The sequence below is a fragment of the Tupaia chinensis genome, unplaced genomic scaffold (assembly GCF_000334495.1).
Source record: "Tupaia chinensis unplaced genomic scaffold, TupChi_1.0 Scaffold143596_1, whole genome shotgun sequence".
Taxonomy (NCBI): Eukaryota; Metazoa; Chordata; class Mammalia; order Scandentia; family Tupaiidae; genus Tupaia; species Tupaia belangeri.
The window spans coordinates 95,147-105,627 of record NW_006203442.1 but is presented as its reverse complement, the minus strand read 5'-3'; the positions used below and the strand labels follow the sequence as shown (position 1 = coordinate 105,627).

The following is a 10,481-nucleotide window of genomic DNA, read 5'->3' as shown; positions in this document are numbered from 1 at the left end:
TTCTCCTACTGGGGATTACATAGATAAGCATTAGGAAGGTTTAGGTTAAAGCTACTAAATTAGTGAAATGATCTCAGTAGCTGGGAGGGGCTCATCCAGGAGGTGCTGATATCCCAAACAAAGACCATGAGCCACCTTTGATCTCAGGATAAGGGAAGATTGCCACTTCCCAAGCCACAGCCATTGTATAGAACAGCACGTAGAGGGTCCCAGGTACACAGTAAACTTTAGGTCAGTCATTAAGCTGCTCACAAGACCACATTCCTTTCCCATGTAGACATTAGACTCACCCTCTTAGCTGTGGGCTTCCCCAGAGATAATATAGGTATTCCACTTTAGTATATATTAACCTTGTCTACTTAACCAGATAGGATTTCTACCTAGGCCTTTGTAACTGGCAACCTGCTGCCACCCTAGCCTGAGGCTGAAGTTCTCAAGCTGACCTGGGGCTCAAGTTCTCAAGCTAGTCTGAGACTGAAGTTGTCAAGCTGGCCTGGGACTGAGGTTATTAAAATTCCTGGGAAATTCCTCATCCAAAAGACCCTTCCCGGTAATGAAGGTCTAAGGAGAAAGTGCACCAGACAAATGTACTTCCTCGTTCTAAGAATTATGACTGTTTATACTTAAACAAAACAGATGTCATGTTTTATGATTATTGTTCCTATACTTTGAATGCTTTACCTTTTGAAGTAAAATCTTTTACTTATTTCCTCTCACCCATCCTACTCCTATAAAACTTCTTCAATAATAAATACGTATGTCTCCTAGCCATCAGGGCTGCAGTCTTGAGTTGGCTCTGACTGTAGTTGGCTGAGAACATGCTGGAGGGCATCGAGGTCTCAGTCTGATTCCTGATCACCCATGTTGCCTTCCTGTGTACCCCAGCTGGAGCAGGCCTCTGACAGCCTGGGAGAAGGTGGTGGCAGGGCCCAGGGACGGGGTTGCCCAGAGGACAATCCTTGGGGCCAGCAGGGTGGGGTGAACCTGTCTTGTTTGGCCAGACCAGAATGACTGCCACCACCGAGGGCCTCTCCTGTGTGGAGCCTGCGGCTGCCCCTGCTTGCTGCCCCCTCCTGCCCCAGGCTGTGTCCTCTGCGGCCGTGTCTGGAGCAGCCCTTGCCTGCTCTGTGCCGCTCACAGCCTCTTCCTGCTATCTCTCCCTGGGAGACAGCCTCTGTCTGGGCAGTGAGGGACTTCCACTGTGTGGATGTCACCACACCTGCTCACCCACAGTCGGGGTCTGGGCCCCACATGAGCACTGGACGGACCTTGCCCTGGAAGGGCCTAGCTGGGAGTGTGGCGAATTGAGTGGTGTGATGGAAGTCCTGCCACGCTGGGCCAGGGAACCAAGGTCAGCTCTTCCTGGGGCTCAGGAAGGGAAGTGGGTGGGGAGGAGCCAGCCAACAGTGGTGGGAAGTGTGGGGTGAAGTGAAGACCCCCTGGCTGTGGTGGGGAAAGCTTCTAGGTGGGCTGGGGGTGACAGCGAGGCCTGGTCAGGGTAGGGTGGCCAGGAGCCCTGGCCACTGGATCCTGGAGGCTTGCTATTTACTTTTTTAGATGTATTTGCCATGTCGCCCCTCTTGCCCAGCCTGCCAGGGTCTGGGCCCACAGGACAGGGAGGTCGAGCACTGGAGGCCTGGGCCTACAGAGTAAGTGTCAGGCAGCACTACCTCGCCTTGGCTGGGAGGGCAGTGTGCTCCAGGCTGCAGCCAGTGCAGAGGGCCGTGGCTTGGCGGCCTGGCCTAGGGTGCTGGCCAATAACAGGCGTGTCTTTCGGTTCTGGGGCCAGAAACCCAAGTTCAGGGTTCCGCCAGGTGGGGTCCACTGAGGGTGTCTCCCACCCTTTAGGGTTCTCACCTGGCAGAAGGGGCGGGAGCTCTCTGTATCCCCTCTCCCAGGGTGCTGGTCCTACTCTCAGGGCTCCAGCCTCACGGCCTGGTCACCTCTCAGAGCACTCAGCTCCAGACACATCTCCCAGCGCCATCACATAAGGATTTGGGATGCAAACAGGCAGCCCTGCACCACGTCACCCCACCTTTGCTTCCTCTGCCCTCTCGTGGCCATCCCCTCTTCTCTATGTCCTCCTTCAGGTCTTGTAAGGACACTGACCACCCTGGGCAGGCCTTGCCCCTTAGCTGATCCCACAGGTGAAGACCCTGTCTCCAAACCAGGTGCATTTGCAGGTCCCAGGGGTTGGGACGTGCTGTGTCTTTGGGGCCACCTTTCAGCCAGCTACGGGGTTAACAGGAACATAGAGGAGGGCCCGGGGAATCGAGGGTTTGGAGGTGTCCTCCTGGCCCTGGCTGGGAGGCTTGGTGCACGGAGGGCGGGGTCGCCAGCATTCCAAGTGTGGATTCTGGAGCCCACCTGCCTGGTGCATGTCCCATGGCCCAGCCCTGTCCCCTCTCAAGTGGGGCGACCATCTTGCCTGCCTCTCAGGCCCGAGGGAGGTGGACCTGCACATGTGACGTGCCTGGTGTGGAGCCGGGTCTGGAGCCGAGTGCTCGCGTGTGTCTGTGTATGAGGAGAGCTGGACTGGGCCATGGCCGTGGCTGTGTCCTGGCAGTCCTGCCCCTCTGTAGTCCGGACAGATCAAATCCCTGCATCTCTAGGCCAGTCTGCAGCTGCCCAGCACGGATTGCCACCGGGTTGCCACCAGGTTCTGGTCTGGTCCAAGGCATCTCGGGTGCGATGCCTGGCCTGGGGCAGGGGCTGTGGTCCACCTCCTAGGCTCACGTGCGCCCTAGCCTGGCACGCGTCAGGGTCCCTGGAGCAGGTCCGTGGTGGAGCGAGGCTCTCTCTGTGGGGCCGTCCTGGAGTAACCGCAGATGAGGCTGAGCGTCTGGCCAGCCAGCCCTGCCGACGGTCTCAGCTCCCGTCCCTCAGCCAGGCTGCTGCCCTCCTCCCTGCCTCCTCCTGGCCGCATTCTCTCTTGTGGAAACATTTCTTTCACACTTGCGGTCACCGAGTCCCCTTCCCATGAAGGGCTTGCGCTCATCTTTCTTCCTGCTGGCTCCTGGGTGCCTTCTACGTGAGAGGGCCCTGCCCGTGGGCACATGGACTCCCTCTCACCAGGCCGTGTGGAGACCTCAGCAGAGATTCTGCCAGGGAACGTCCCTGCCCTGCCTCCCTGGGCTGCCCCCTGAGGACAGCAGTGCAGCCCACGTGACTCTTGCTTGCCTGTCACCACTCCCCGCAATGTGTGTGCGGGCTGGCTGGCAGGCTGGGGGCGGGCCTGTCTGTGCTCAGTGGGCGGACGGGTCAGAGCAGGTGATCAGTGTCCTGGGAGGCGGTGTGCCAGGTCCCACCCTGACTACGGAGTGGGGCCTTGGGCCTTCTGCTCTGAGTGGCCCACAGGGCCAGCCGTGGCTTTTACTGTGGCTGGGTGGGGAGTCTGGGCAGGACCAGCAGGGCAGGTGTGACAGGGCCAGGGGTAGGAGTCTCTGGTGGTGCTGGGGAGACCCTCGTAGGAGCAGTGCCTGGCCACCAAGGCCCCAAGACCCCAGACCGGCCCCTGCCCCCTGCCCTCTGGTCCCTTGTCCACATCTTGGGTCATAGACATGCCCACAGCACTCAGGAGACATGCTACTTGTGAAAAGGAATTTTACTTAGGGCCCAAAGTGGAGGGGACAGGGTGGCTTAAGCCAGAGTGAGGGGCCGGGTGGGCAGTCTCAGCCTGTCTCTGGCTGTGGAACAGCTTTGGCTTTGCCCCAGAAGGGCTTCTCTGCACCCTCTGTATAGGGCAGGCTGGGGACTGACAGTGGAGGTGCAGGAAGACGGGCTGTGGGGCGCCTGGGCCTGACCAGGTCACCGGCCACAGTGCTCTGGGTGGTCTGGCAGAACAGCAGTGGCTCTGGTGTCCATGGCCTGGGACGGGCTCGGGCAGCGTTGCAGCCTGGCCCTCTGCTGCCCGGCTGGGGTGGGGCGGGCTGCGGCTGACAGCCCCTTTGGTGCCTGGAACCTTGAGGCCAAGCTGGAACCTCTGGACCCTGGTGCACTTGTCATCAGCCCATGGTGGGGTCGGTGTGTCCCCAACTCTGGCCTCCTTGGGGGTGTATCTGTCCCTCGTCCCGCCAGGGTGGCGCGGTGGCCTGCGTGGCTCAGGTGCGGCGTGGCTCAGACTGCATGACGTTGGTGTAGTCGTGGGTGGCCTGGGGCTGGCCCTGCCGCACCGCGGAGAAGACCCACTCCACCTGGGGGATGCGGGGCGTGAGGGGCTCTGCTGTGTGCGGGGGTTCCCGGGGAGAGGGTGGTCCGCAGCGCCTGCCCCACCTTGACCAGGGTGACGGTGGCACTGTAGCTCACACTGAGCAGGAAGAGGGCGGTGAAGACGCACGCACTGGTCCAGAGCCCCTCTAGCTCCTCGCGTTCGTCCTCCTCTGCGCACAGGTCCTGCAGGTCCAGCTCTGGGGGGACCAGCCACTTAGCCCCCCTGGCCTCCTGGGCCACAAGGGTTCTCCTGGCTGTTCTCAGGCCACCTTACTGATGCTGGGGCCCTCAGGGGTGGCCCAGAGTCACGGGCAGCTCTGAAGGCTGGAGGCTGCTGTCCCTACTGGCTGCTGCCGTGTGGGAGAGCATGCCCTCCACCCCTCCTGGACCCTGCAGGCAGAGCTGGGTCAATCTCTTGCCCTCTGGACCCTGCAGGCAGAGCTGGGTCAATCTCTCAGCCTTTGTGTCCCTCCAGTCCCCATGGTGGCACTTTTCTGTTCCTCTAGTGCTCAGGCTGCTGGTCACTCTCCTCAGCCTGCCGGATCCTCTTAGAGCCCATGCAGTGGTGGGGGAGTCAGTGGCCCTTGCTGCTGGCAGCCCTCCTGCCCATGGTGGCCCCATGCCTGTGCAGTGGGACCCTGACCTGCTCAGGGATGGCCCTGCTCAGAGCCCTTGGGAAGGGGTCTAACCACAGTCTAGCCACCCAGCATGCCAGCCCTGGCCAGAATCACCCTGGCACGTGCTCTGAGGAACCCCAAACCCAGGTCTGTGGGAGCCCAGAGCTGCCCATGCCCACCCAAATCTGGCCTCACACTTCTGTCTGGCCCTCCTGCTCTGGGCTGGCCCTCCCTTTCCCCAACACCCTGTGCTGCCCCCTCTCTGGTGGCCTTTGGCCAGCCTCCTCTCTGGCTCCCAGCAGGGTGCTGGGTGCAGGGTGGGCTGAGCCTGGACATGCCTCTCGGGCAGGTGTGCAGGTGCACCTGGGCTGCCGTGTGTCCGTTTCTGGACCCACGTTTTCAGAGGGGGAAGACCGAATGCTCGGTGGCCATACACAACCAGCAGAGTGGTCTGATGTGTGGCATGCACCCTGGCGTGTGGCCCCACTCTGACCTGCTCAGCCTCTAGGCCTGGGGACAAGGCGTGCAGCCTGCTCTGGGCTGTGCTTGAGCACAAGAGGGTGTGTGTCTGTGTCCATGTCCGTGTGCACGTGCGTTTTCGTGCACTTTGTGTGCACCCATGTCTGTGTGCCTGTGGTGTTCAAGTGTGTCTACGCATGTGCTTGTGTATGTCTGTGTATCTGTGTGTGTGTGTTGGTGTGCTGTGTCTATGTGTGTGCACATGTCTGTGTGTGGGGAGCAGCTGACGGGGTGGCTGGGGCCACGGGGGCCACCGAGGGAGCCTGTTACTCCTGTCTTGGGTCCACGGCTCAGCTGTGAAGGATGGTCTTGGGGTGGCCTGGGCGAGAGGCCGGTGTGGGCCGCGTGTGTGACAGTTGCACTGCGGTGTCTGCATGGGGGTCGTGGCTGGCGTGCAGGGTGTGGCGGAGTCCCGTGACCGGGTGCGTGAGTGCAGTGCGAATCACGGCTCGTGCTGTGCACGTGGGTGCGACTGAGCTAGCGAGGGCGGTGCTTCCCGGGGGTGGGAGCTCCAGGGCTGGGGTCTGCCCTGTGCCTCAGGGCCTCCTCTGCTTGTTGGGGCAGGACCCACAGGGTACAGGAGGCTGGCGGAGTGCCATCTGATGGTGCTCTGTGTGGCGGGCAGACCAGGTAGAGCCAGACCCGATTCTGCCCCCTTCCTGCCCCTTCTCTTGTCTGTGCCAGGATGCCCCACCCTGCGGCACTCCCATCCCAAGGACGGGCGCCCAGGGCTCTGAGCAGGCACCGGCATGTTTATTGGGCTCCCCGTGGTTACAGCAGTGGGTGGGCACACGTCATTTACCAGGGGGTTTGGACACGGTTTCCTCAAGGACATGGGAGGACAGCGCCTCGTGGACCACACGGCAGGTGAAATTACTCTGCTCCCAGTCGGAGCGGGACACCTCCAGGCGGCTGAGGGCGAAGAAGGTGGAGCTGGAGCTGTTGGTCAGGAGGGGTGGCGTGGTGCGGTACTGGCTGTCTGGGAGCAGCACCTTGCCGCGCAGCCACTGTACGGAGATGTCGGCGGGGGAGAACCTCTGCATCAGGCAGATGAGCGTGACCGTGTCCGTGCTGGGCTGCGTCTCCTGGGGCAGCGGGAACAGGTGGACCTCGGGCTTGGTGCGCTTGCCTGCAGAGGCGTGAGGTCAGCTGGGCCCTCCCCACCCCCACCGCAGGCCTCCCTGGACCCGCTCACCCGGGGCCGCTCACCCGGGGCCTTGGTGATGGTCCGCACGATGTCCTTGGGCAGGTCGGGGTGGGAGATGGTGCAGTGGTAGACCTCGCCCTCTAGCCAGTCCTGGAGGTCCACTGGGAGGGTGGACATGATGGTGACCGTTTTATTGAACTGGCTCTTGGGCTCTGGCTTCTCCTGGATAACAGGCTTCCCGCTATCGCGGCTCCAGACCAGAGTCAGGTCGTCCGGTCTGGCCAGGTCTACCACTAGACACGTGATCTTGGGAGACTTGTTCACGTACAGGTCGAGGGGGCTGGGCGCGCTCAGGTAGGCGCTCACGCCCCGCGGCTCCGACTCTGTGTGGGCAAAGCAGTGTGAGACCCTGTGCCACCTCCGGCCCGCCCGCGGGTCAGGTGTGAGACCCTGTGCCACCTCCGGCCTGCCCACGAGTCAGGTGTGAGACCCTGTGCCACCTCTGGCCCGCCCGCGGGTCAGGTGCCGACTACCTGTGCACATCCGGGCACTGCTCTCCAGGGTGAGGCCTCTGTAGGCGACCCGGCAGGTGAAGGTGCTTTCTGACACCCACTGGCCCTGGGTGATGTTCAGCTCGCTGTGGGTGGAGGCCAGCTTGCCCTCCTCCTTGGGCGGGGCCACGTAGGTGAGCTTGTTGGTGTCCTTGAGCCCATTCACCAGCCAGGTGACCTCAAGGTCGCCTGGGGTGTAGCCAGAGATGAGACACAGGAGCTGGATGGTGGTGTGGGTGTCTCCACTGGGGTCGCAGGAGGAGTGGAAGAGCTTCACGGTGGGCAGGGCGAAGTTCACAGCGCAGGCTGGGGGCCAGGTGGTGGGGCTCAGTGCTGGGCCTCCCTGAGCCCTGCCCCCACTCTCTGCCCACATGCCCCGGCCATGCCCTTCCCCTCCCCGGCCTCTTGGCCTTGGCCTGGCAAGCTGGGGACCACTGGCTGGGGTCCCCTCGCTGCGACCTCCTCGAGCCAAGCCTGCTCACCTTCGAAGGCCTTGGTGCTGTTGACAGTGGAGGAGGGCGGGTGTGCCACCCTGCAGGTGAATTTCTCCTTGGCCCACTCGCCCGACACGGTCACCTGGCTGACGGAGGTGTAGAGCCCAGAGGGCAGAGTGACAGCAGGGAAGGTCACCACACTGCCGTTCAGGGAGCCTGTGTCCCAGGTCACCTCCACGGGCTCCGGGAAGTAGCCCTTGATCAGGCAGCCCAGCGTCACGGAGGTGGAGGTATCTTTGCAGCAGGAGGGCAGAGGGAAGATGGAGGGGCCCTGGATAGAGACTGTGGGGAGGGCTGCGTCAGCCTGGCTCAGGTCCTGTGGTGGCCCCTGGCCTGGGGTCTGGGTGCAGCAGAGGGGATGCTGAAACCTGTTCCAGCCTGGGTGGAGCCAGGTGACCCAAGCTCACTGGGGTCTTTCCCATGAGGCCCAGGCTGGGCACCATCTGGCAGCCTCCTGGACCATGTCAGAAGACACTGCTCTCTTACACCCTCAGGCAGGCTCAGGGTGTTACCCCACCTTGACTGTTGGACCTGAGCCCCTGAGGAGGCCCATTCTTCTGGGGCTTGGGCACCCAGAGAGCTCCAGGAGCCACTAGGTTGTCCCCAACTCACCTATAGGCCCCGGGTGGGGACCAGAGCCCTCCCAGGAACCGACGGTCCTCTCTTCTCCCACCCACAATAGTATGGTCTGCCCATGCCCTGCCCAGGCCCTGCTTCCTGGGGCTGTGGGCTAAGGTCCTCAGGGACCCCAGTGCCTTTTGGGATTCTCTGCCACTGCAGACTCTGCCTGACCTCCTAAGTAGAGGGCAAGACCTCCACACAGTCCATCTCCTGCCTCCCGCAGCTACACCCCTGCCCTAGGCTGCCCTGGTTTGCACACCTGCTGTCCTTCTGCTCTGGCCCTGTCCAGCCTGGTCCTGGTGCCCAGCTCAGCACAGCCTTAGGGTCTGCTGAGTGCCCAGTCCAGCACTGTCCAGCCTGCTCCTCTGCCCACCTGACTTAGTCAAGCCCAGGCCAGGTAGCCTGGAGTCAGCAGAGCCATGGTCAGAATCGGCCAGCTCAGTGCAGTCCAACCCAACAGGTTCAGTGGCTAGAGATAGCCCGCCCTGACAACCCTGCCCAGGTCAGCCAGGAGATCCCACTTTAGACCTCAAACTAGACTCAGCCAACTCAGTCTGCCAGGTGAGAGTGGCCAGATACAGCCCCATTCAGGTGAGCTGGACCCAGCTCAGGGCAGCCGGGCCAGAACTGGGAGAGCCACATCAAACCTGATGCCTTACAGTGCAACCAGCCCTGCTCAGCTCAGTTACTAGAGCCAGCTCAACTCAAGCCAGCCCTGCTCAGCCCAGCCCAGCCCAGCCAGCTCAACTAAAGCCAGTCCAGCCCAGCTCAGCCCAGCCCAGACAGCTCATCTAAAGCCAGTCCAGCCCAGCTCAGCTCAGCCCAGCCCAGACAGCTCATCTAAAGCCAGTCCAGCCCAGCTCAGCTCAGCCCAGCCCAGACAGCTCATCTAAAGCCAGTCCAGCCCAGCTCAGCTCAGCCCAGCCCAGACAGCTCATCTAAAGCCAGTCCAGCCCAGCTCAGCTCAGCCCAGCCCAGACAGCTCATCTAAAGCCAGTCCAGCCCAGCTCAGCTCAACTCTGCCTGGCTCAGCCCAGCCTAGCCCAGCCCAGCTCAGCTCAACACTGCCCGGCTCGGCTCAGCTCAGCCCAGCTCGGCCCGGCCCAGCCCAGCCCAGCCTAGCCCAGCCTAGCCCAGCCTGGTCCAGTCAGGCCAGCTCAGCTCAAACCTGCCCAGCCCAGTCCAGTTTAGCCCAGTTCAGCTCAAACCTGCCCAGCCCAGTCCAGCCCAGCTCAGCCCAGCTCAGCCTAGCCCGGCCCAGTCAGGCCAGCTTAGTCCAGCTCAGCTCAAACCTGTCCAGCCCAGCCCAGCCCAGCCCAGCCCAGTTCTGCCTAGCTCAGCCCAGTTTAGCCCAGCCCAGCCCAGTTCAGCTCAGCCCAGCTCAGCCCAGCCCAGCCCAGCCCAGCCCAGTTCTGCCTAGCTCAGCCCACTTTGCCCTAGACCCCATTCACTGTGCTCAGGGTGCACTTGAGGATGGACACCCTTGACATCTTTGAGATGTGCAGGTTTTTGCAAGGAGGCACCTCAGCCATGCTTAATAACTCCGCGCGAGCCCGGCCCAGCGCAGCCCAGCCCAGCCCAGCCTAGTTCAGCTCAGCCCAGCCCAGACCAACCCAGCTCAGCTCAGCCCAGCTCTGCCCAGCCCAGCCCAGCTCAGCTCAGCTCAGCCCAGTCCAGTCCTGTTTGGTGTACCTCAGCTCAGCTCAGCCCAGTAAGCCCAGCTCAGCCCAGTCCAGCCCAGCCCAGCCCAGCCCAGCCCTGTCCAGCCCTGCCCAGCCCTGCCCAGCCCAGCCCAGTCAGGCCAGCCCAGTCAGGCCAGCCCAGTCAGGCCAGCCCAGTCAGGCCAGCCCAGTCAGGCCAGCCCAGTCAGGCCAGCCCAGTCAGGCCAGCCCAGTCAGGCCAGCCCAGTCAGGCCAGCCCAGTCAGGCCAGCCCAGTCAGGCCAGCCCAGTCAGGCCAGCCCAGTCAGGCCAGCCCAGTCAGGCCAGCCCAGTCAGGCCAGCCCAGTCAGGCCAGCCCAGTCAGGCCAGCCCAGTCAGGCCAGCCCAGTCAGGCCAGCCCAGCTCAGCCTAGCTCAGCTCAGCTCAGCTCAGCCCAGCCCAGCCCAGCCCAGCCCTGTCCAGCCCTGCCCAGCCCTGCCCAGCCCAGCCCAGTCAGGCCAGCCCAGTCAGGCCAGCCCAGCTCAGCCTAGCTCAGATCAGCTCAGCTCAGCTCAGCTCAGCTCAGCCCAGCCCAGCTCAGCCCAGCCCAGCTCAGCCCAGCCCAGCCCAGCTCAACTCAACCCAGCTCAGCCCAGCCCAGCCCAGCTCAGCTCAGCCCAGCCA

General features: G+C 62.7%; 2 gene segments (V, D, J or C); both read right to left on the bottom strand.

Moving 5' to 3' along the window:
- Positions 1 to 3,632: 3,632 nt before the first annotated feature.
- On the bottom strand, positions 3,633 to 6,096 carry LOC114005255 (Ig gamma-3 chain C region-like). The segment is given in 3 exon segments: positions 3,633 to 4,193; positions 4,273 to 4,440; positions 6,091 to 6,096. Coding segments are annotated over 3 exon segments (267 nt in total).
- The window catches only part of LOC102478849 (immunoglobulin heavy constant epsilon-like), an 8,790-nt gene continuing 4,392 nt past the window's right edge, over positions 6,084 to 10,481 (bottom strand). The window contains 4 exon segments of the C gene segment in view: positions 6,084 to 6,474; positions 6,555 to 6,875; positions 7,026 to 7,349; positions 7,526 to 7,819. Coding sequence covers positions 6,140 to 6,474; positions 6,555 to 6,875; positions 7,026 to 7,349; positions 7,526 to 7,819 — 1,274 coding nt within the window.